The sequence below is a fragment of the Gopherus flavomarginatus genome, chromosome 1 (assembly GCF_025201925.1).
Source record: "Gopherus flavomarginatus isolate rGopFla2 chromosome 1, rGopFla2.mat.asm, whole genome shotgun sequence".
Taxonomy (NCBI): Eukaryota; Metazoa; Chordata; order Testudines; family Testudinidae; genus Gopherus; species Gopherus flavomarginatus.
Window position 1 is genome coordinate 346389417 of NC_066617.1, and position 26431 is coordinate 346415847.

The 26431-nt window shown below is 45.4% G+C and overlaps 1 protein-coding gene and 1 long non-coding RNA gene across 5 annotated transcripts in view; one reads left to right on the forward strand and one right to left on the reverse strand.

The window, feature by feature from the left end:
• The window catches only part of SLC36A4 (solute carrier family 36 member 4), a 226010-nt gene that overhangs the window by 106156 nt on the left and 93423 nt on the right, over positions 1-26431 (forward strand). The window contains exon 11 of one of the 4 annotated variants that reach the window (XM_050941750.1): positions 9133-9690. The exons of the other annotated variants lie outside the window; for them this stretch is intronic. Within the exon in view, the coding sequence (XP_050797707.1) occupies positions 9133-9134 (2 nt within the window). The 3' untranslated portion in view covers positions 9135-9690. Of the gene's footprint in view, positions 1-9132; positions 9691-26431 lie in introns of those variants that run through there. 4 annotated transcript variants of the gene reach the window in all.
• LOC127046001 (uncharacterized) overlaps positions 3342-26431 on the reverse strand; it is a 73630-nt gene continuing 50540 nt past the window's right edge. The window contains exons 3-4 of the long non-coding RNA XR_007772892.1: positions 9216-9304; positions 3342-3486 (exon numbers count right to left, since the gene is read on the reverse strand). This is a non-coding gene — a long non-coding RNA (uncharacterized LOC127046001). The remainder of the gene's footprint in view (positions 3487-9215; positions 9305-26431) is intronic.

Genomic DNA, 26431 nt, shown 5'->3' on the forward strand with positions numbered 1-26431 from the left:
GGGTCAAGATCCCTACAATTACAACACTGTGAAATTTCAGATTTAAATAACTGAAATAACTAAATTTATGATTTTTAAAATCCTATGACTGTGAAATTGATCAGAATGGACCATGAATTTGGTAGGGCCCTAAGTATAAGTTTAGCAGGTATACTCATTACTTTGTGAAATGTATAACATTCATTACAGGTTAAAATATAAAGTTCTTCTTCAAGTGCTTGCTCATGTCTATTCCATATTAGTTTTGTGTGCTCGCCACATGCGTGGACGCTGGAAGTTTTTCCCTCAGCAGTATCCGTAGGGGACCGGCTCTGGCACTCCCTGGAGTGGCACCTGCGTGGTGCGGTATAAGGGGTGCCACTGGCTCCCCTCACCCTCAGTTCCTTATTGCTGCCAGTGACGGTGCTGGAACATCTACTGCTGTGGCTAGCGTTGTTTCGTTTTCTGTTCTTTTGAACTTTGAAAACATGTAATATAGTTGTATATAGTTAGTAGTTTCTTAGTTACCCTTAGTAGCAGATCCCTACTTCTAGTTAGCCCCAAACGGGACTCAGCTGGGGGATGGGGCATGCCCCGGTCCCCCGGCTTTAAGCCCTGCGATCGCTGCAAGCGGCCTATGCCCATCAGCGATCCACATAACAGTTGCCTAAGGTGCTTAGGTGAAGGGCACGTAAGTACAAGTGCCGTATCTGCAAGTCCTTTAAACCTAGGATAAAGAAGGAGTGTGATATCCATCTGAAAGTGCTCCTAATGGAGTCGGCACTCACTCCAGCACCAGAGCAGCAGTCCGACTCTGCACCGAGCATCGTGGCCTCTGTTTGCAGTGCTCCGCCGGCACCGGTCCCCCTCCACGGCTCCGGGGAAGAAGCTGAAAAAGACTGGGAAGGGAAGATCTTCTACCTCCCTTAAGGGAAAGGAGAGGGCTGGTTGTGAGACATGACCTGTGCCGGGTAGCCCAACACCCCCTTCAGGAAGTCAGGCCCCAGCTCAAGTTGAGCAGTGCAGCCCATCCCATGTTTCGCATGTGACCCCAGGTTGTGGTGCAGGCCCTAGCCAGCTTCAGGTGCTGTTGATGCCCAAAGCTCTTTGAGAAGCTCAAGAGATCCTGGTGCCACCCACACTGGCTCCTGCAGTACCCCGGTCTCAGGGAAAACCCGTGTTGGGACCTATGCATGTGTCCCTACCTTAGTGGTACCAATCCCCATCAAGAAGGACGTCCTGCCATCACTTGCCTGCCCAAAGCCATCACGCCGCAGGACTGAAGAGGCAGGCTCAGCGAAGCCCTTTTCAGTCCCCACACTGAAGGAACTCGAGGCGTGCCTCGCCAGTAGATTGGTGCAGACCCTATGAAGCATGCGCCACCCGGCAAGAGCTCTGGGACCAGTCCCAACCATCTCCAAGGGCCTGGTACTGATCCCAGGACCGACTGGACACCAGAGACGGCCGATTGCTGGGCTGTCATCACTTGTCTCCAAGAAGGAGGTAGCCCTACTCAAGACGATCCCCATGACAACTGGCCCATAGTAGCTCCTGGTCCCCTTTGATGTCCCTGTACTGGTTGAGTAGCGTGAGGCATGGATCACCAGATATCCGACACAGATCCACTGAATGCTGTCAGTCCCTGAGAACCAGACCAAGACAGTCTCTCTCGGATAGGTCGGCTTCGGAACGCAGTGGCTGGCACCGGTTGGATAAATGCCTCTGCTCAGCCTGATCCTGGTCACCTGGTACTGACCACTCCGCTGGTAGCTCCAGCTTGGAGCAAGGTTCCCTGACTGCCAGACAAGCCCCGGTACCGGCGGTGCCAACTACGTTATCGGCACCGAAACCTGTCCCATGGCCTCAAGTACAGTGGTCGGCATCATAGTACCCGTGGAACCCTGGGGGATTCACCCAATATTCCCAGGCTGCCTGATCAGTGTTGGGATCCTTGGAGAGGCCAGTGGTCTCAGTATCCCATCGCCCTCCGGTGCTCGAGGCTTTGGGGGGTAAGACCCCACAGGTCCAGGAGGACCCAGGGGAGCAAGCTGCTGGACCACCAATAGACGTGGAGGTTCCTGGGGCACCAGCCTCGTCTGGCAATGACGAGGACGATGCTATCACGGGGCCCCCTCACCCAGTTCCTAAGGATGACCCCAAAGTGCACCAAGAACTTTTGAAGAGGGTCACTTCTAGCCTGGGGCTTCAGGCAGAGGAACTGGAAGAGCCCTCGGACTCCCTCTTTTACGTCCTCTGCTCCTTGGCTGCTACTAGGGTGGCTCTACTCCTTCATGAAGGAGTTTCCAAAATCACTAATGCCCTGTGGCAGACGCCTTCTTCCCTGGCCCCTATCTCTAAAAGGACTGATCGCAAGTACTTTGTGCCAACCAAAGGGCATGAGTACTTATACTCCCACCGAACCCCTAGTTCTCTTGTGGTTGAGGCGATTAATCACAAGGAGAGGCAAGGACAACCCGGGGTCACCCCCAAAAATAAAGACTCGAGGAGGCTGGATCTCTTTGGATGTAAGGTTTATTCATCTTCCAGCTTTCAGCAATCCCTCCTTGGCTGATATGACTTTAATATGAGGCAAGCCCTGGCCAACTTCAAAGGGTCAATCCCTGAGGCATCCAAGAAGGAATTCCAAGCGATCCTTGATGAGGGCATGACTGCGGCCAGGATGGCCCTCAAGGCGCTGTCTGATGCTGCTGCCCACACCATGGCTTCTGCTATCTCCGTGCGGCGTGTCTCTTGGCTGCTCTTCTGGGTTGTCCACTGAGTCCCAACAGTCATTGCAGGACTTGCCCTTTGATGGCCAAGCCCTACTTGTGGAGCAAACAGACAGCAAATTGCATGGCCTTAAGGACTCCCACACCACCCTGAAAACCCTTGGCCTTTCTGTCCCAGCTCCGGTGTGTAAGCGGTTCAAACTGCAGCAGCCGCAGGGCCAGGAGAGTCAGACTCAGCAGGACCAGCCTCATAAACAAGCCAAAGATTACAAGCGCCACTTGAGCCACCCGCCTCCATCCTCTGCCCAGTCGGGCTCGACCCGTAATAAACAGGGGGCCATTTTGAGGGTGTGCCTGAGGGTGACCTACCAGACTATTCCCCAGATCCATCTTTCCTAGTGTTCTCCGATTGCCTTTCCCCTTTCCTCCTGGCGTGGACTGCTATAACTTCAGACTGCTGGGTCCTCAGCACAGTGGAACGGGGTGATACCCTCCAGTTCCTTTCTACCCTCCTTCCCACCCACCTTTCCCTTCCCTCTTCAGGGACCCCTCTCACAAGAGTCTCCTTACACAGGAGCTAAAGGGGTTACTGCAGCTGGGTGCAGTGGAAGAACCAAGGGTGTTTACCAAGTGTTTGTCAGTGGTAGCGGCTTACATCATGCCCTGGGGTATCCAGATTTACCCATACCTCAATGACTGGCTCATCCAGGGCGGCTCCAGGTCTCAAGTCCAAAGGGATGTCGTGGTGCTTCAAGCCACGTACCGCTCTCTGGGCCTACTGGTGAACAACAAAAAGTCAATGTTAGTGCCAGTGCAGAGGATAGAGTTCATCGGAGTGGTCCTCGACTCTACCTGCGCCAGAGCGTTCCTGCCTCTGGAAAGGTTCCACACAATGGCAAACCTCATCACAGAAGCAGCCACGTTCCCTCTGACTACAGCCAGGGTCTGTCTGCACGTCGTGAGCCACATTGTAGCGTGCACTTACGTGGTCCTCAATGCCAGGGTCCGGATGCAGCCCATGCAACAATGGCTGGTGATGGTCTATTCCCAGTCCTGAGACCCCCCTGGAGAAGATTGTTACAATTCCTAGTCGATACTTACCTCACTGAGATGGTAGACTGACTGCAGGACAGTCCTGGAAGGGGTTCAGTTCGACAACCACCCTCACTCCATCGACTTGGTGTTGGACACCTTGGACCTCGGCTGGGGGGCACATCTCGGCAACCTCCAAACACAGGGGATGTGGTCCCCAGAGGAGGCGCAGTTCACATAAACATCAAAGAGCTCAGAGCAGTCCGGCTGGCATGCAGCGTCTTCTTGCTCCAGCTGTCGGGCAAGGTGGTACGAGTCCTAATGGACAACAGAGCCTCCATGCGCTCCCCCTTGTCTGTTGATGTAGAACACTCGTCTGCTCTCTGTCAGGAGGGACTCCGTCTATGGGACTTCTGCATCAGCCATGAGATCCACCTGGAAGCTTGTTACCTTCCCGGTGTCAGGAATACGCAGGCAGAACAGCTAAGCAGGGACTTCGTCTCTCACCATGAGTGGTCACTGCATACAGAGGTAGCCTGCATGATTTTCCAAAAGTGAGGAACTCTCCAAGTGGATCTGTTTGCTACCAGACAGAACAGGAAATGCCACCGATTTTGTTCTTGACAGGGTCTGAGCAAGGACACCTTCTCCGATGCCTTCCTCCTGTCGTGGTTAGGGAGCCTGATGTACGCATCCCCTCCGATTCCACTCATCAGCAGGGCCCTGACAAAGATCAAGAGAGACCAGGTGCAGGTTATCATGATTGCCCTGGTGTAGCCTTGCCAGCATTGGTTCGGCACATTCATGTGCCTGTCAGCGGCCCCTCCCTGGCCCCTGCCCAACCAAACAGACCTGCTGTCGCAGGACTGCGGCTGGCTCTTACACCCCAACTTTGGGTCCCTCCACCTCTCAACATGGATGCTGTGTAGCTGAACCTGGAGGAGTGGACCTGTTCAGAAGGAGTCCAACAGGTCTTCCTGGAAGGTAGGAAGCCCTCAGCTAGACTGACTTACCTTGCCAAGTGAACAAGGTTTTCCTGCTGGGCATCCAAATGGGGCATCTCTCCCTCGCGTTCCTCCATACAGGCCATCCTGGATTACTTGCTCCATTTGAGGAACCAGGGCCTGGCGCACACTGCCATTAGAGTGCATCTTGCGGCCATCTCCGTTTTTCACCCGCCAGTCCAAGGACAGACGGTGTTCTCCCATGACATGTCAGGTTCTTGAGAGGGCTGGAGAGACTCTTCCGGCGGGTCCTCTTTAGGCTCGCTGGGCCACCCTTTGAACTGCTGGGTTTCTGCTCCCTTTCTCATCCGTCATGGAAGGTCGCTTTCCTGGTGGCGGTGACGTCAGCAAGATGGGTCTCGGAAACTAAAGTCTTGACCTCAGAACCACTGTACACCGTCTTCTACAAAGAAAAGGTTCAGTTGCGGCACCACCTGGCCTTCCTGCCAAAGGTGGTTTCCACCTTCCATATGAACCAGGACATCTTCCTTCCAGTGTTCTGTCCCAAACAGCACAAGACCAGTGAAGAGAGGTGTCTTCACACCCTGGACATCCGGAGGGCTTTTTACTTTGAACATACCCAACCTTTCTGTAAATCAAATCTACTCTTCATCACTACAGCGAATAGGAGGAAGGGTCACCTGGGTGTCCTTGCAGAGGATTTCCAATTGGATCACCTTGTGCATAAGGACCTGTTACGACCTGGTGGGGGGTTCCTCCACCACCGATTGTCAGAGCCCACTCAACGAGAGCGCAGGCGTCTTCAGTGGCCTTCCTGGTGCACAACCCTATCCAGGCCATCTGTAGAGCCACAGTGTCCTCTGTCCACATGTTTACCGCTTATTATGCGATCACTCAGCAGGCCAGGGATGACGCTGGGTTTGGCAGAGCTGTGTTGCAATATACACGTTTGTGAATTCCTACACACCTCCATGTGTCCTAATATGGAATGGACATGAGCAAGCAGTTGAAGAAAAGACAGTTACCTTTTCCGTAACTGGTGTTCTTTGAGATGTGTTGCTCATGTCCATTCCATGACCCACCCTCCTTCCCCACTGTCAGAGTTTCCGGCAAGGAGGAGCTGAGGGTGGGGAAAGCTGGTTGCATCCCTTATACTGCTCCATGCAGGCACCATTCCAGGAGGTGCCAGAGCCCCCGTCCCCAACGGATACTGCTGAGGGAAAAAATTCCAGCACCTGTGCATGTTGCGAGCACACACACACCTAACATGAAATGGACGTGAGCAACACATCTCAAAGAACACTAGTCACAGAAAACGTAACTGTCTTTTTTTGGCTTTTCCCACTACTTTTTTCCCTGTAGGAAATGCAAATTAGCAGGATGGGAGGCAAGATAGTTTTGTGGCTAAGGCATGGAGCTGGAATTCAAGAAAGCTGCATTCAGTTCCTGGCTCTGTCACGGACTTCATGTGTTACCTGGACATGTCACTTAAACTGTACGTGCCTCAGTTCTCCATCTGCAAGATAGGGATAATACTTTCCAACGACATAGGAGTGTTTTGTAGCTAAAATCATTAATATGCTGTGAGCTGTTGTTGGTATTACAGTAGTGCCTAGAGGACCCAGCTCAGATTGGAGCCCCTTTGTGTTAAGGCCTGTGCAAACATATGAGGCAGATTGTTCCTTTTACATTGCTTTCTAGTCCCATTTAAATCAGTGGGATTACTCATATGATTAACTGTGCACTGATGTGGGAGGTATTCACAGTCTGACCTCATACCAAGAGACAGCCTTGTCCTGAAGAATTTACAGTGTGAGACCTTGATTTTGCAGAGACTGAAGCAAGTACTTAACTTAGCAAATAGCGAGTGGTCCCTTTGACGTCTTGGCAGAACAGGAACCGAAATAAACAAAATGTGAGAAAAAAGAAATGTCCTCTTTTTACAGAAAGGGAACTCAGGCACAGAATGACTGTCCCAAGGTCGCATCACAAGTCTGTGGCAGAGCTGGGAATTAGAACACCGTAACACCATTCTTCTGGAGTGCAACAAGCTTCCATACAGATAAATCAGTGTTTTTGAGCTGTCATGCTGGATTGTTCCTTCTGTCACATATCTGAAAATCCAGAGTAATGGCAACAAAGTCAGTTACTCCTGTGACTTTGATGGAATAATTCTAGATTAACACAAATCTCAGAGGGCAAGGTTTGTCCCCCATCATATATTCTTCCTTTAAACATGTTTTATATATTTGTTTCAGCAAATGATGGAGAGTCATAGTTTCTATTCTGCTTGCAGTAATTATTCATGAGTCAAATAAATTTTGTGATAGAAAAATATGAACTTCTTGTTTTTCACAAAGTTAGTGCTTTTTAATTTCATGGGTTTTTCCAACAAAATTATCTAGATTATCTTTTCTACTTAAGTAAAATTTTATTTTGAATCACAATACTGTGCTGTGAACTGGTTATTAAAGAGCAATTTTCTGGTAAAGTGGAAGCTAACGGGCTAATCCTCTCTCTAAGCAGTCCATTTTTTAATTATAAAACTCGCTGTTTACAACAGACACTTCTAAAGTTGTACATGTGCTACAGAGTTTTCTCTTAGCGTGTCAGTTGAATGTGCTGCCTGCTGATACACCATATCCCGGTACACCAATTTTGATAAAATGATTGAGCGCAGACCGCCTGCAGTTCACATGAATAAAACACTAGCAGGTGCCAAAAGGTGTTTTTCTATATCTAAGCTTCTGACTGTACCCGCTGATTAGTACTAATAGAGTCTGTCTTGTTGAGCCTTTGTGTCATGCGGTACATATTTATACTGGATGCAGCTCAGCATGCTTTGATTCTGTATTCAGAGCCTGAAGCTTTTATTTGTGGAGCATTTTGGCTGACATTTGGGGCAATATTTCAGAGAGATCTTATCCAAAGAGCTTAAATGAAATGGTAACCTATGACCCACTTGGTTGAAGGGGCATTATTTCATTACTAAGGCCCTAATTGTGATATTGTGGAAACTGCAGATTCTGCAATATTAGGCTTCTACCTCAGTTTTGACAGCAGGAACCCCACTATGTGCAGGGCTAACATTGGGAGCCCTGGCCACCCAGGGGCTGAGGGCAGAAGCCCCCAGTGAGACCTCGGCTGCCCCAGAGCTGAGAGTGGGAGACCCCACTATTAGCCCCAGATGGCCGCTCTCAGCCCTGGCCCTCGCTCTCAGTCTCAGGCGGCCGACAGCAGGAGCCCCCTCTCTCAGCAGAAAATCACGGAAAAGTAATAATGGAATTTGTTTCCACAAATAATAAGGTCCATTATTACTTTTCTGCAATTTTACATAACTTGTCTGCAACTCAGCTGTAATTTTTTGACAATCATCCCTCAATTCAGGTAGGGCCTTATTCATGTCATTTTCCATGTGTTTTATCCTGGTGGTGACAATCTCCTCTGGGGATCCCCTTTGATATAGGAAAGCATTATTATGCCCGTTTTAAAGATGGGGAACGAAGAGGCGAAGTAATTTGCCCAGAGTCCCACAGGAAGTCTGTGTCAGAGCAGGGAACAGAACCTGGGTCTCCCACGAACCAGCTAGTGCCCCAACCACTGTGCCACCCTTCCTTCTTCAATGAAAAGAACATTCTAAAATTCTGAGTGCTGTGCCTGAAAGCTAGTATTTCATAGAAAAGATTTAGAGGGATTTTCCTGGTACAGAACCTTTCACCTATGTTGATGTTCTATTTAGCATGCTGATAACTGCTCTAGAAAAGCCTGTGTGAGACCAATGTACTGTTTGTGCTTTTTTTTCATAATTCTTCTTACCATGATTATGTACTAACACACTTATTTGTGTTGCTGTAGGGTTTATTCCCTCACAGCTTAACTTCTCCCATTTAATCTCAGGGTATAGTTGTAATGTTCAGTGAGGTATAGCACAAGTATTACTGGGATGTTTTAAACAAACCTATTGAATTCACTTCTGTATCGAGCAGAAGGTGAAGTGAGGGATGGAGGAAGGTGGTCTATAAGAATAGAGAAAGGTACATTTTGCTTAATTTCATGTAAACTGTTGTATGTAAAGTGTATTTTAAAATGTTTAAGAAGTTTCATTTAAATTTAAATTAAAATGCAGAGCCCCCCGGACCGGTGGCCAGGACCTGTGCCACTGAAAATCAGCTCACGTGCCGCCTTTGGCATGCGTGACATAGGTTGCCTACCCCTGGTATATATGGTACTTTGTTTTTGGTATTATTCTCTTTTACAGTTCAAAAATATATTAAAAGCATTAACTTTTTAAAGCTCTGTGATGATGAAAACCGTGCAAAAAATTTCCTGCCTTTGCATTGTTTGTAAAGCCAGAAGATGAAAGGCATTTTTGTGTTCTGAATCAGATCATTTATCCTTTTATTATCACTTTTGTTGTTTTGTGGCAGGAATGTTACACATTTGGAGGACTTATACAAAGTGCTTTGTTTAAAGAGTTGAGCATATCGGCATGACAGATCTAAAAACTCACCAAGAATACCTGATGTGTATGGATTTCAGTGATAGTTTTTGATAATTTTGATCGATACACCAGATCCTCAAAAGAAGGATCTAAGAAGACTGTAAGAAAAGAAAAGAGACAGGAATTTTAAATCTTAGGTACTGCAGGTTACCTGTTAAATACATTATTATTGCAAAATTCCACAAACCTGTACCATGCTAGTAGAGAGCAGAGGCAGGGAAAAATACATCTTGGGCTGTCAACACAGGAAAAGAATTGATTATTATGATCATTTTGGCACAACGAAATTGTTTCTATGAGTATTTGAACTGTTGCAGCCTTTTCTATGTTTTTTATCCTTATTAAGAAATGTAATATTCTGTTTAAAATATGTAGATTTTTCTGTTATTGTGTCTTTCAAGTGAACACTTTTTCCAATTAAAACATAACTTAAAAAATGCTGGCTTAGTTATGGTGAATTTTGTAATGGAAACAAGGAAATTCAGGGGCTCTATGCAGCCATTAAATTAAAACTTTCAGAAACACCTAGATCTCATTGACTTTCAGTGGAACTTTGGTTCATATGTGCCTAAGAGACTTTTGAAAATGGGACTTAGGTTGCTTAGTAACTTAAGTCATTTTGAAAATTTTATTCAAAGATTCTCCATATGGCTTTTTAAGAAGTCCCAAACTTAAGCTGACTCCTTTGCTCAGTTCTACATCCTTCCCATAGCTGCCACGTTTTAGATGGCTCTATGTGACATGTTATGCAAAATGCTTAATGATTTAATTTGCATATATGCAAATTTGCACAGCCATAAACTTAATCTTAAAATCAATTGTGTGGATATAGTGTTGATGAAAAGTGTCACCTTGTAAGCCCTGGTGAATGAAGCCCTTAGTTTATCTATAGGGTTATAGCATGGCCATCTGCTTACATACACTGTATTACTAGCATGCCTCAACCCTGATCTGTGGAGGGTGCACCCTCTAAAGGTAATAGAGGTACTTCAGTGTGCATGGCTGTAGACATGGGGACTCACCCCTGCAGGGCCTCCTGCTGGTGACTCAGGGAATTAGCTCAATTTGCAGCCTCCGGAGCGCCCTCTGAAGGCCAGTGATCACCTGTCCTCTGGCCCGTGTCCCTCCTCGACCCGGTGCCCCTTTCTCTAGGTGCTGCCCCTTGGCAGGAACCCCTCAGTCATAGGGTCCCCCCACCCACTATTCCTAGCTTGCCTCAGTATAAGGCTACTGCCAGTCACCATCTAGGCCCACTCCCTGGGGCAGACTGCAGTATCAGCCTACTCATCACGGGCAAGGAGGGTTTGGACCTGCTGCCTTGGCCTACGCCTGGGCTGCCCTTTGCTACCCCTAGTACTCCTTGGCCTTCTGCTAGACCGCAGCCTGGGGCTTTCCAGGCTGGAGCTCCCCAGCTCCTCTGCCTTTCCCCAGCCCTGCTCCACTCTGGTACCCTGTCTCTAGCTCCCTGCAGCCAGGCCCTTCTCTCCCAGAATGCAGAGAGAGACTTCTCTGCCTTTATAGGGCCAGCTGAGTCTGCTTGGGGCGTGGCCCCAGCTGCAGCCACTTCCCCCAATCAGCCCAGCCTAAAAGCTGCTTTCTCCAGCCACAGCCCACTCCCCTTACAGCCCTCTGTTTTTAACCTTTCAGGGCAGGAGCAGGGGTCCACCCCGCTACACAGGCTCATGCATTTCTTGGCCTTTCTGCTCAGTACAAAGTTTGGGGATGAATTTGTGACATGAGAGCTCTAGCCTAACTCACCTAACTCATCTCATGTAGGGGTCACCAAACATCCATTAGATGGGAGCAGACCTACTGAGCTGGGCTGGATTCAAACTGGAGAGGCTCTGTAGCTAAAAAGAAATGTCCTGGAGCATCTAGTCCACCAATAAGTGCTAATGTTGTATCTTCAACCAATAAGGCTTGATTTCTTGAAACAAAAATTTATTAAATGAAATTCTGACCTATTTGGAGCTTACACAGGCAGGGTCTCCCACTCTCTGAACATGTAGGCAAAATATCCCCCACACCATTCTGTCACCTGCAAACACACACTAAAATCAAGTGCCCCTCACTGTCCTTGCAGGAGCAGACAATGTTATTCAATATGCAGACACACAATAAGGCCAATATTAATACAATATTCCAATTGACATTAAATAAAATGCTTTGCAATGTAAAATAATTTCAACAATTACAATTATTTCAAGGTCCTCACTCTAAAGTAAGAACTGGGATCCTAGAGGTGCATATACTACATTAAGGTTGCAAAGTCAAGTTCTCAAAAGTTAGGATGCTTATGCAACCTTAATTCTCTCCCTTTGGAAATATGTAGTATGATACAGTCATTAATAACATGATCATTCACAATTTTTTTCCTGCATTGGTGGTCAGCAGGATGTGAAGCCACAACACGGACCACTTCCATTTGTGTGAAAGGAGAAACTGGTAGCAGAAGTAGGCTTTTATCCTCTGTGTGAACCAGCGCCTACCGGGAGGGGACACATCACACTTTGACAGTGGGTTACGTAACTATTTTTTGAGATAGCAGTGGAATGTTGGATTTCAGAATTCCTGGGTTCTTCTCCTGTCTCTGGGAACAGTGTGTGTTGTAGTGATTAGAATAGGAAGCATGTTCATTTTGAAAGGCATTGTGGCTGAGTGGGTGAGATTTGGCTTCATTGTATTGGAGACCTGGATATAGTGCCTGAGATGACTTTATGCAACCTCTCAGGGTGCCTTATTTGTAGAATAGGGTGGGGGAACTGATAAGTACCTGCCTTCAGGGATGGAAAAATGAGAGTTTGGCCAATAACAGGGGGTTGTGAACTACGCAGAAATGCTAACAACGCTCAGTGGAAGTGAAAATGGAATTGGTAGATTTTTTGGATCTTAGTTCAAAGCACCTTGTCCTAGGCAAAGGATATTCTGTGGAGTCTCTGTCTCTAGCACGTGCCATTTTACCTGAGGTAGGGAGCCATACATATGAGTGTCATGGGGAGGGCAAAAGAAAAACTTTTCAGATCTTCTCTCCAGCCCAGGTTAGGGTGAAAAATGCACTCAATCTTCTTTTGTCTTCTCATTTATGCCCCACCATCATGATTTAATGTGTTTATTCAGTGTGTGTTATTGTAAACACTAAACTGTAAGTTCTGCTTAACAAGAATAACGTCTTATTTTTCTGCCTGTAAAGTGCTATGTACACCTACGGCACTACAGAACTAGTACTGTTTGGCAGGGTCTAGTGGACTGACCTTATTACAGTAATGTCAGAGTAAACTCAGGTCTACACACAGAGTGGTTGTAAACCTCGAAGGTTTTGGCTTGAATCATGCCGGGATTGTTTAGTGGAGAGGCTGGATTCTGCAGTATAAAACATAAACTAAATTAGGTATTGTCTAAAACAGGAATCGGCAACCTTTGGCACGCAGCCTGTCAGGGAAATTTGCTGGCGGGCTGGAACAGTTTGTTTAACTGCAGCATCTGCAGGTTCGGCCCGGTTTGCTGTTCCAGACATTTGACTACATAGCAGGACACTTGACTACATAGCAGGACAGAAAAGAAATACTCCCAGTTCAAAATAAATCATTCAGATTCGCTATTACTCTGGCAGGAATTATCAGTCTGACATAATAGTAATAGTAATATAGTTTGATTGTGGCTCTGCTGTAAAGTCGTGTTTAACATTCACATATAATCAAATCCATTTTGCTCCATCAGTTACTCAGAACCATTTTTTCGCTGCCCCCAGGAAAATGTTGTAAATTAGATGTGGCATCTTGGCCATGTCTTCTGTGAATACATTTTAAAATGAAATTCTTACAGTCAAGGAATAACTTACAATTCAGATACGGTATTAAGGTGGCAGAAGAAGGATCGGGAAGTCAGTTAGAGTTGAATTATAATTTAAGAAGCTCAGGAAAGAATAATGACATTGCATTCTTAAAAGAAATATTATTTTAATTCTTATTTTGTTCCTTTTGCTTATGACTCATCTCATAGCCTATGCTGTGCAAGGTGGATAGGATAATGACCTGCTTCGATGTTCAGCCACTAAAACTACCCTCTGTTATAAGTAAGCTAATAAAGGCCATGCACTGTAACTGACTTGCACAGGTGAACAAATCTGGGTACAACTTGATCTACAACAGCTAGTGCTCAAAAACCCCATGTGACTCCATATATTGTTGCTATGAGACAGCATTTCTCAAACTGGGGTCCATGGACTGCTGGGGGTACCCCATGGGGTCTGTGGCCTTCACTGATAAACTCCTCCCCCTCCCTCTATCTCCTGGAGGCTACTGAAGTCAAACCGGGAGATTTTAGCCACTAAAAATCTGGCGGTGCAGCGGGTCTAAGGCAGGCTCCTTACCTGTCCTGACTCAGCATCACACCCAGAAGTGACTGGCACATCCCTGTAGCCCCTGGGCAGAGGCAAGAGTGTCTCCATGTGCTGCCCCCGCCCCGAGTGCTGACTCCACAGCTCCCATTGGCCAGGAACTGTGGCCAATGGGAGCTGGGGGGCAGCGCCTGCAAGCAAGGGTGGAGCATCGAGACCTCCTGACCCCCCTGCCTAGAAACCGCTGCAAGAGAGATGTGCTGGTCACTTTCAGGAGCCACTCAAAGTAAGGATCCTCAAGGAATCCATTTTGAAGCACTTGGAGGAGAGTAAGGTGATCAGGAACAGTCAACATGGATTCACCAAGGGCAAGTCATGCCTGACCAACCTGATTGCCTTCTATGATGAGATAACTGGCTCTGTGGATATGGGGAAAGCAGTGAACTTGATATATCTAGACTTTAGCAAAACTTTTGATACAGTCTCCAATAAGGCAGCAAAGAGTCCTGTGGCACTTTATAGACTAACAGACGTATTGGAGCATGAGCTTTCATGGGTGAATACCCACTTTGTCGGATGCATGCTTTTACAGTCTCCCATAGTATTCTTGCCAGCAAGTTAAACAAGTATGGATTGGATGATTGAACTATAGAGTGGATAGAAAGCTGGCTAGATCGTAGGGCTCAACAGGTAGTGATCAATGGGCTCAATGTCTAGTTGGCAGCCGGTATCAAGCGAACTGCCCCAGTAGTCTGTCCTGGGGCTGGTTTTGTTCAACATCTTCATTAATGATCTGGATGATTGGATGGATTGTACTTCAGCAAGTTCGCGGATGACACTAAGCCGGAGGGAGAGAGAGAGAGATGCTGAAGGGTAGGGATAGGGTTCAGTGACCTAGACAAATTAGAGGATTGGGCTAAAATAAATCTGATGAGATTCAACAGGGAGATGTGCAGAGTCCTGCACTTAGGACGGAAGAATCCCATGCACTGCTACAGGCTTACAACACTCCTCCATAATGATATTTTCCCTTTTTTACAGTATTACACTGTTGACTCAAATTTAGTTTGTGATCCACTATAACTCCCGGGTCCTTTTCTGCAATACTCCTTCCCAATTTGTATTTTTGGAATTGATTATTCCTCTCTAAGTGTAATACTTGCGTATGTCCTTCTTTATTTCATCCTATTTATTTCCGACCATTTGTCAAAATCAAATCTAGAACAGCCTCCCTTCTAGTTTTTTGTAATCATAATAAACAAACACAGAAATTCTCCCTAGGAATTGTTTTAGCCCAAATAATTGTCCTTCTGCATGATATCAATTATTTATTTTCTGTGCATCCCTTATAATTTTGATAAGACTAACATGAGCACAGTACTTGATATCAACATAAAGTAGGAATATCTGTAGAAATTGGTAACTAATGTGTAGGATGGCTTTTTTAAAATTCACTGAATGTGACTCTTCAAGTTATTTAAAACAAAGAGGACCACAAATCCTAGAAATACTAAACCTTAAGAAAACAATTGGAGAGGCCTCTAAAAATATTAAATGCTGGAGAAACCATACATAAATGATTCTAAATTATAATGAAATTTCAACCAATACTTTGAATTTAGGTAAGTCCTCTTTTAGTGCCCTTCACATACTGATGTAGGGAAATGTGTTATTCACAGTCATAATTAAGTCGTCATGAATTACTGGAGACAGAAATTATTTTCTTTTTTTACTGCTGAATAAGGCTTCATTTCTAATGCAAAGAGCTCTCCAAAAAGAATTGCCATATGAGCATAAGGACTGAATAGAATAATGTTGCTATGGTTTAGAGAGGATTTGATTTGGGCTGTGCCGTGGTATAGCAGGCTACTCCACAGCTCTTGTAGTGTCAGACTAGTATCACTTCTACTCTAATTGAGATTTTTCTCTACTGAAGTGTTATTTTTATTGATAGGTGGCTGGAAGGAATTGCATAGTGTTCAACATTTAACAAAAAATAAAGTCTGGGGAAATGTCTCATTCATTTGGAAACCATGTGATCTTCTTTGGAAAATTGTTTGATAGCTAGGCCCCCCCTCTGTTGAGGATCCTTTGGCCCCACCTCTCACATGCTTCATCCTGGTCTTTGTGATCTGCCTAGTCCCAAAGGAATGCAGCTGTCACAATGGATCATAGATCGAAATTTGGTCTTTGATGTAACTGGGACTTGATCCAATAATTGCTTTGAAAATTGGGACCAAGACCATAAACTGGCATTGGAAGCTGACTGGGAACCACTGGAGTGATTTGAGTATGGGTTTGATGTGCGTCTGGTGATCTAAACCATGAAGACGTCTGCCAGCCACCCCGTACCTGCAGAAGTCTGTGTGTCATCTTCACATTCCACTTGTGATATAAGCAGTAACAGTAATTCAGTCTGATATTGACAAATGTATGGATTATTGTGTCCAAAACCTTGTCTGGGAGGAAGGCATCAAGTGTCTTAGAAAGCTGAAAGGAAAAGCAGGCATTTTTGAAAACTGATGCAGCCTGGTAATTGAAGCTTAGGGAAGAGTCAAGCAGGACTCCAAGTCTTCAAGCAGCCTTAACAAATGGGGTCTTTATGACTTTGATGTAAGGTGGAGACAATGCCTTAGCCAGTTCTTTGAAGCAGTTCCCCTTTCTGACCAGCATCACTTCAATTTTGCCTAGATACAGCTTGTGCCAGCTGCTCTTATCCAAGAGCTAATTTCCTGTAGTACTGGTGTTGGTTCAGCAGAGTGAACATGACTAGAGGAATACAGGTCTTTTAGAATCATAGAACATCAGGGTTGGAAGGGACCTCAGGAGGTCATCTAGTCCAACCCCCTGCTCAAAGCAGGACCAATCCCAAGACAGATCTTTAGCCCGGTTCCCTAAATGGCCCCCTCAAGGACTGAACTCACAACCTTGGGTTTAGCAGGCCAATGCTCAAATCACTGAGCTATCCCTCCCCCCTCCACTAGAGTTTTCTCTGTGCTGTGGCCTGGTCTGAACCCTGATTTGGAGGCATCCAGGATGTTGGCTATTGTCACATGTTGTTGGAGCATAGTGGTTACTGTAAGTGATACGGCAGTTTCCTGCCATATCCTTGAGATACCTAATTGAATTAAATTTACATGTCTTTTGACAGATGTGAGATCTGGGGGTTCAAATGACTATACTGAACAATATGTCAGACAAGAATGATTTCTGGAACAAAAAGTATTAAGTGGTTTTCCTGGGGAATATGCAGGGGGAGGTGACTCCAAATTCCCTCTAGATTTGCAAAATTCCTTTTGAAGCTACACCCTGAGGAGTGGGTCTATGTCTGCTGATCCCCTGTTGCATGAGGCTAAGATCAAAAGCCTAAGCTGTGTAAAGGAAAGACTGAACTACTCATGGTTGTTCTAGTTCTGAGTCTGAGACAATTATGAACTTGAAACCATGGGAAAAACCTAATCATGGGTTTTGAAGGATTGAAACCTATCAGAGATGGCAGTTGTAGTTGGAGTAACCCTTTGGTAAGCTCTTTAGTATGCTTGCTTAACTTCATTACCCAGAAAGGTAATGGAACAATTAATCAAACAATCAATTTGTAAGCACTTAGAAAATAATAAAGTGGTTGTGACAGGGTGTGCATATCCTGCACTGGGCCTGACGGGATTAACCCCACACTATGGGCAGAGGAATTCCCGCCCCTCAGACTGTACTGGGCATGCTACAAGTGCTATGCTAGTATAAAAGGAAGCAGCCAGGCTCAGTCTGGGTTGACCGCTGGAGAGGAAGGTCCTTTGGTGGAGGTTCCAGCTGAGGAGCCATCACAACCCTTGCCTGCAGGAGCCAGAGATCCCAAGATCCAGAGAGGAGATCTGTGGCCAACGGTGCCTCAAGGAATTATCTGCACTGAGGAGACCGGAGACCTCGATGCCCCTATTGACTGCAGCTTCAGGAAGCATAGTAGGAAGTGACCCAGGGAGGGTGAATGAGTGGTAACTCCCACCCATATGAGATCAGCATGTTTTGGTGGGATTCCCAGCTGACTCAGTGGCAGACCACTCCATCACTGTTAAGGCCCTGGGTTTGGTTCTGGTGGACTCGGGTGGGCCCAGGTCCCCCCTTACTGGACTGCTTCCTTCCTGGTGGCAGCCCCTTGGGTACTGGCCACGAGGCCACACAGCCCTGTTCCTGAGGGTGGCTATATGGACTCTGGCCATTAGGCCACGCTATCCAGCACTCGAGGGCCATGTTATTGAATCTGGCCACTAGGACATGCTGCCCTGAACTCAGGAGCTACTATATTGGCTCTGGCTAGTAAGTCACGCTATCCCTGTAGTATTGATGCTGGCCACTAGGCCACACTCCCCTGAACTCAGGGACTACTGTATTGACTCTTGTCACTATGTCATGCTGCCCTGAACTCAAAAGCTGCTGTATTGATTCTGACCCTTGGACCTCATCATGGTGAGGCACAAGACAGTCTGGTAGACAGTAATCGCATTGTCAGCACACCCACTGTCCACCCCGACAGGAGACAGGCAGTGCCAATGCAAGGATGTTTCGCGCCTTAGGCAAAACTTCCACCTTGCGCCCTCCCCCCCTTGCACCCCCGCCCTGAGGCGCCCACCCCACGTGGCAGCTTCTCCCCTCTGCCCTGAGGCACCCACCTTGTGGCAGCTCCCCACCCTCTGCCCTGAGGCACCCCCTGCCCCGAGGCACCCCCTGCCCCAGCTAACCCCTGCTCTGCACACGAGCACCCCGAGCACGCCATGGCCGCTTCACTTCTCCTGCCTCTCAGGCTTGTGGAGCCTAAGCTGATTGGTGCTGCAAGCCTGGGAGGCGGGAGAAGTGAAGCAGCTCACCCCTGCCCTGCCTCCTCCCTGAGCACACCGTGGCTGCTTCATGTCTCCTGCCTCCCAGGCTTATGGCACCAATCAGCTTAGGCGCCGCAAGCCTGGGAGGCGGGAGAAGTGAAGCGGCCACGGCGTGCTCGGGGAGGAGGCGGGGCAGGTGTGAGCTGGAGCAGGGAGTTCCCCTGCATGCGGCTCCCCACCCCCTTACTTGCTGCAGGCGGCCCTCCCCTGCCCCAGCTCCCTCCGCCTAAATGCCTTTGGCAACCAGGGCGGCCGAAGATCCGGCTGCTGCAGTTGCGGCTGAAGAAAATGGTGCCCCCCAAATGCCAGCGCTAAATGGTTGCACCAGCCCTGGTGACAGGGTATGCATACACCATTACAGTGATAAGTAACAGTCAACATGGATATTTTTCAAGAGCAAATCATGTCACACCAACCTAATATCCTTCCTTGAGAGGGTAACAAGCCTTTTCATTGGGGTAAGCAGTAGATGTGACACATCTCAATTTAGTAAGGCTTGTGATACTGTCTCACATGACCTTCTCATAAAGAATCTACGGAAATACAGCCTAGACAAACCTACTATAAGGGGGTGCAAAACTGGTTGGAAAACAGTACTCAGAAAGTAGTTATCAATGATTCACAGTGAAGCTAAATCATGTCACACCAACCTAATATCCTTCCTTGAGAGGGTAACAAGCCTTTTCATTGGGGTAAGCAGTAGATGTGACACATCTCAATTTAGTAAGGCTTGTGATACTGTCTCACATGACCTTCTCATAAAGAATCTACGGAAATACAGCCTAGACAAACCTACTATAAGGGGGTGCAAAACTGGTTGGAAAACAGTACTCAGAAAGTAGTTATCAATGATTCACAGTGAAGCTGGAAGGGCATGTCAATGGGATCCTACAGGGATCTGTCCTGGGTCCAGTTCAATTCAGTATCTTCATAAATGATTTAGATAATGGCATAGAGAGTATGCTAATAAAGTTTGGAAATTGGAGATGATACCAAGCCTTGGGGAGGTAGGATTGCAAGTGCTTTCGAGGATAGGATTAGAATTGAAAATGATCTTGACAAACTGGAGAAATGGTCTGAAATAAATAGGATGAAATTCAAGAAGGACATATGCAAAGTACTACACTTAGAGAGGAATAATCAGTTCCACAAATACAAAATGGGAAATGACTGCCTAGGAAGAAGTACTACAGAAAAGGATCGGGGGGTTATAGTGGATCACAAGCTAAATTTGAGTCAACAATGTAAGTTTGTAAAAAATGGGAAACATAATTCTGGGTTGTATTAACAGGAGTGTTTTAAGCAAGATGTGAGAAGGAATTTTTCCACTCTACTCTGCACTGCTTAGGCCTCAACTGGAGTATTATGTCCAGTTCTGGGTGCCGCATTTGAGGAAAGATGTGGATAAATCGGAGAAAGTCCAGAGGAAAGCAACAAAAATGGTTCAAGGTGCAGAAAACATGACCTTAGAGACATTGAAAAAAATGAGTTTGTTTAGTCTGGAGAAGAGAAGACTTGGGGGTGGGGAACAGGACCTGATAATAGTCTTCAATTGCATAAAATGTGGTTTTAAAGAGGAGAGTGATAAATTGTACTTCTTATTCACTGGGGATTGGGCAAGAAGTAATGGGCTTAAATTTCAGCATGGAAGATTTACGTTAGATATTAGGAAAAACTTCCTAATTGTAAGGGTAGTTAAGCCCTGAAACAAATTACCTACAGAGGTTGTGGAATCTCCGTCACTGGAGGTTTTTAAGAACAGGTTAGACAATCACCTGTCAGGGATGTCTGGATAATACTTAGTCCTGCTCAGCGAAGGGGCCTGGACTGTATGACCTATCGAGGTCCCTTCTCAATCCCACATTTCCATGATTCCATGTAAGTTTTTTTTTTATCATTTTTAATATGTTTTTTCTGCAGTGCTTTCTCCTTAAGAATAAATGTGCTTGCTTGTTAAGAGCTGTGTGATAACTTATAACTGCAGGCCATCATGCTGTTCATAGCCTCTGGAAAGAAAGCAGAGCACATACTCGGGCCTGTTGAGGCAGTGTGACTTTCTGGGAATATTACACTGTAAACAGTGAACTTTGCAGACTGGAATAATCCTGGTTGGGGGAAGAGAAAGAGAGAGAGATAGGTGTCTATCCAAGAAAGGTGATAACTGAGGAACTGGGAATTTAAAGTTGAGGCTTGCCCCAAATAACAGTGCTTTGCCAGTAGAAGTGTCTAATGTAGACGGGGTCTGAGGTACAATGTGATGAGTTAAACATGGCACAGGCTTTAAAGGTGAATTTTCTCTCTCTTATCATAGTCTAACTTTTAAACATTATAATAGTGCAAAAAGAAGGTGACAACAAAAGAGGCCAAGTATTTTGTTTCTGTATCCATTGGTGCCATGTACTACTTTTTCGAATGATCTCATAGCTATAGGAAATATGTTGACATACATCCAGACTCAAAGTATTTTTAAAGCAATATGACAAGTTTTTGAAGTGTGAATATGGTTGACTATCAAATAATGTCAACATAAAACAATTTTGGTAGTCAAAAACCAGTTATGTGCTTTTTGGTGGTTGTGGTTGCTTGGGAGGATTAATCAAGCCAAACATGAATAGAAACATCTTCGTTTGATTAATTTTTAGATTTATATAGTGTTAGGAGCCTAATATCCTACAGTCGGTATGAGAAGACATAGGTGGCTAATTATTTCCTGATGCTAATACAATATAGGTCTCCTATTGCTGATTTTAAATATTAGCAATGTCTTACAATACATCGCTACCTCGATATAATGCCACCCAATATAACACGAATTTGGATATAACGCGGTAAAGCAGTGCTCTGGGGGGAGGGGGCGGCTGTGCACTCCAGTGGATCAAAGCAAGTTCAATATAACACGGTTTCACCTATAACACCATAAGATTTTTTGGCTCCCAAGGACAGCGTTATAGTGAGGTAGAGGTGTACTACTTATGCAGACTCCCGTAGAAGTTTCCTGTCTATCAGAATCACATATAATTTACTAGAGAGACAAGGTGGGTCTCTTTTAAAAGATATTACCTCACCCACCGTGTCTGTCTAATATCCTGGGGCCGACATGACTACAACAATACTGCATATAAGTTGCTGGCAGCCATTGGGGGTGCATAGGATTTGGGCAGGGGTAAAAGTAACCGAGGACACTTACCGGTATGGGGCGGGGTGGCTCTGGCCTCAGGCGGAAGGGATCAGCATCCCCCAGCCAGCCCTTCCAGACCGCCTGTCCCGCGCTGCCCGGGGCTCCCATGTTGATTTAGAGGGTTTGGAGTCCCGGGCCCTTTTAAATCACTGGCCCCAGGGAAGCTGCTCCCTTTGCCCCAATGTTAAAGTGCTGCTGCAGCAAAGGACCATCAGTGCTTTAATGTCCCTGCCCTTTTGCCTCCCCTGTCAGCGGCTCTGCTGGTATGGACCCTACCAGCAGGGCTGCCGACGGGGGGAAGGGGCAGCACTTTAAGGATGGTCCTTTGCTGCGGCAGCTCTTTGAGAATCCTTAGAGCACTGCCGCGGCAAAGGATCATCCTTAAAGTGCTGCTGCAGCAGCGCCTTAACATTGCTACACCTTCCTTTCTTCCTTTCCCCGCCATCGGCAGCCCTGCTGGTAAGGTCTGTACTGGCAGAGCTGCTGACAGGGGAGGCAAAAGGGGCAGGGACATTAAAGCGCTGCCACGTTAGCGCTTTAATGTGGGCTGGGTGTGGGCCTGTGCGGGTTCTTACTGGTACAGAGTACTGGCCCGTACCGGCTTACTTTCACCGCTGGATTTGGCGTTCTTATTTCTTTGATGCAATGTGGATGGGGTAATGGTGTAATCCAGAAGATTTTAAACTCTACTCCCAATAATTACCTTTAGAAGATGGGAGGGGAATCCCAAACATCCTCCTGGGCTCTTCAAGAACCATCATGCCCCTTCATCTTCTAACAGACCAGCAAGATTATGTCTAAACCCCCTCTCCTTTTCTGAATTATCCTGGAGACAACCTTAGGGGTTGTCATATTCATACTCAATACTCTTCAGCAGTAGAGAGAGTGTCCATAAGGGATTTCCCTAGCCTAGACACCAACCATGGTTAAAGGACAAGTCCGGCATATGTATGTAGCAATTTAGTCCCACTGCAAGCAAAGAATAGGGATGAAGGCAAGCTGCTTGCAATCTGCCCTCTAACCCTGTGCTCAGGGTTAGATGGCAGATTGGACCCCCCTCATCTGCCTTCCCAAGAAAGCTGTTGAGAAGGGAATGGAACTAAAAGTTAAACAGTCTTCTTACCCAGGAGATAATTCAGAGTGTGTGTGTTAGGACGGGTTATTAGCATCCTGCTGTTCTCTGTTGCTGCTGCAGTGTTGTGGAGAGGTGTTTTATAAGTCAATGTGTTAGGTTGGTTGGTAATGCTAGGTTGACAGTTCCTTGAGCACATAAATTACAATACAGTCTTTAATCATATGATAACATACTATTTTTTCCATAATACCCTTGCCTCACTCAGTGCACAAGATGGATGCTCAGCAGAAGAATTGAGGTTGAATGGGCAAATATAAACCAGGCATTTCCTCACTTTCGAATGCTTGACTTTGCAACTTAAATATTTTTTAATGGATTTTCTTTGGTACATAAATACTTACTGCTTGTCTTGAGTGTGTCATCTCTATTTTATTTGATTTCCATTAATGAAAAAAAACTTGCCAATGTACTTTTCCTTTAACTTAAAATGGGTAAGCCTAGTCTGTTAAAAATAAAATATAATTGTAGAGACAACTTTGCAACTTTAATGTTCTTATAAAGGGTGTGTGTGCGTTCGTGTGTTAAAATGTAATCTTCAATATAGGAGAAAAGAACTGTGTGAATGTGGTTAATTTTTTGTGAAGGGATGAACTATAGGAAAGACTATGATGTAAAACTGTAGAATACTTTTGAAGTGACTCAGTTTGTAGAAATTTATTTAGAAATTTATTCAGTAACATTAGCCTGGGGGAAAAATAACACATTAAACTACTCTGCTTCCCTTTGAATTAAGCTGAAATTGCAGATTTAACAAATTACATACTCTATAACTCACTGCTTTGGTTTGGCCAAGTTTAACTGAAATTATTTGTCCTGATTGTATATATTTCTATTTATTAAATTAAATAATAAGCTACTGATATGGCAGGGATAAGGAAGTAGGGGTATGTAAAAATCCTGCATAATGTTATAGTACATGGAAACTTTAAAAAAATACTTTTAATATTAAGAGACGTATCCAGGAAAAAGGTGAACAATTTGAATAAATAGCTATAGCAAAAATCTTAGATTTTTATATACAAGGTGGATTTATGTCTTTTTTTTTTTAATTACTAAGCAAGAAAAGACTGGAATTAATAATACATGCCAAACAATATTACTCTCAAATTCAATGTCTACAAGGGATCTTGGTGAAGAAGTATTCTTGCTGGCAAGTTAAAGTAGTATGGGCTGGATAAATGGACTATAAGGCGGATAGAAAGCGAGCTAGATCGTCGGGCTCAAGGGGTAGTGATCAATGGCTCCATGTCTAGTTGGCAGCCGGTATCAAGCGGAATGCCCCAAGGGTCAGTCCTAGGGCTGTTTTGTTCAATGTCTTCATTAATGATCTAGAGGATAGTGTGGACTGCACCCTCAGCAAGTTTGAAGATGACACTAAACTGGGAGGAGTGGTGGATACACTGGAGAGTAGGGATAGCATACAGAGGGACCTAGACAAATTGGAGGATTGGGCAAAAAGAAATCTGATGAGGTTCAACAAGGACAAGTGCAGAGTCCTGCACTTAGGACGGAAGAATCCCATGTACTGCTGCAGACTAGGGACCAAATGGATAGGCAGCAGCTCTACAGAAAAGGACCTGGGGGTTACAGTGGACTAGAAGCTAGATATGAGTCAATAGTGTGCCCTTGTTGCCAAGAAGGCTAACAGCATTTTGGGCTTATAAGTAGGGGCATTGCTAGCAGATCAAAGGACGTGATCATTCCTCTCTATTCGACATTGGTGAGGCCTCATCTGGAGTACTATGTCCAGTTTTGTGCCCCACACTACAAGAAGGATGTGGAAAAATTGAGAGAGTCCAGCAGAGGGCAACAAAAATGATTAGGGAGCTGAAGCACATGATTTATGAGGAGAGGCTGAGGGAACTGGGATTGTTTAGTCTGCAGAAGAGAAGAATGAGGGAGAATTTGATAGCTGCTTTCAACTACTTGAAAGGGGGTTCCAAAGAGGATGGATCTAGACTGTTTTCAGTGGTACCAGGTGACAGAACAAGGAGTAATGGTCTCAAGTTGCAGTGGGGGAGGTTTAGGTTGGATATTAGGAAAAACTATTTCATTCACTAGGAGGGTGGTCAAGCACTGGAATGGGTTACCTGGGGAGGTGGTAGAACCTCCTTCCATAGAGGTTTTTAATGTCAGGCTTGACAAAGCCCTGGCTGGGATGATTTAGTTGGGGATTGGTCCTGCTTTGAACAGGGAGTTGGACTAGATGACCTCCTGAGGTCCCCTCCAACCCTGATATTCTATGATTCTATGAATCTTCAATAGCCACTGGAAACATTTTAGATGATTAAATAAAATCTATATGAGTGAAATTACCTTAAGCCTCAAAAAGTCAGATTGAATTCTAATTATCAGAACCCCATTGCTCCTGAAACAAGGTAAATGTTATTAAAGCACTTGTGTAGTATCAGAAATGTACATGCCACTTTACAAAACTGAAGAGCAACAGCCGTGTCTTCACCAACAAGTACTGACTTTTCCTGCTGCTAATGTCATAAGCAGACATGGCATTAGGCTGAATGAGTTTCTCTCAGCTGCCAGAAAAGATGAAAAAAAATGATTAATGAGAAGGTGAGGGGTAAGGGAACAGTGAAAACAAAAATTACAGGAAAATAGGCCAAGATTAGTGTAAAATGGAAACTGGCCCTCATTTTTTCACCCAGTGAAATCTGTGAAACCAGACTCACTTTTAAGTGAAACGATATGGTGGCTGCTTGGTATACTTAGAGTAATTTCTAATAATTGAACTAAAGTGGTATGCTTAAAGGGATAAAAAGATACCATGTTGCATGGGCCTGATTAATAAAAGGCACTGCAGATAAACAGGATTTCCTGGGAGAAGGGACGTTTAGTTATCAAACTATCACAAGTCTGTAAGGAACTAAAAAAGTATTTGGAAATTCAAATGTTCAGGAGCAATGCTTTGTCTGTAATTATAGAAGTAACATCTTTTTCACACTTAGATCATGCTTATTACAGGCTGCAGCTTATAAATATTCGTCTGTGGAGCTATCCCCTTTTAAAACATCCGTCTTTACCCTTTCATACAAATGTTCATATTGCACAAACGCAGTCTTCATCCCCTGGACTGATACTTGCCTTTTGCTGTGGGGGCATACGTATCAGTTGATTGAGGGCAGGAGGGGGGAGACATTTTGGAGCCGTTAGGGATCTTAGCACCCTGTGGTTCTCATTTCACCATTTAAATAATTGGCCAGATTTTCGAAAATGCTTAGCCCCTAGCAGCACTTACTGCTTTCAATACGAGTTGATAGGTACTGAGCATCTTTGAAAATCTGATCACTTCATTTATATGCCTACATGGGAGCTTAACACTTATGAAAATCTACCCCCCAGCTGTGGGTTCATCAGATGATTCTCAAATGTTAATCAATACATATATTAGCTGAAGGCCTCATGCGCTCCATGCCTAATGGAATTATTCTTTCCAAAGCTGACTAGTAATCATGTGTCCAACATCAGTGAAGGAACCTAACTTTATCAGAATTTCAAATAGAGATAGAAAAAGAGACATCAAGGCTGTATTTCTCCTCATGGGATGTCTTTGGCTTTATTATGGTATGATTATTTATAGATTTAGTTAAACAAAAGTTTCCTGTATTTCACCATCTGGATTCAGAACTCTGCACAGTGATCTTTGGATGACCATGAGGCTGCATCACCACAACTTTATATCGGGCCTCC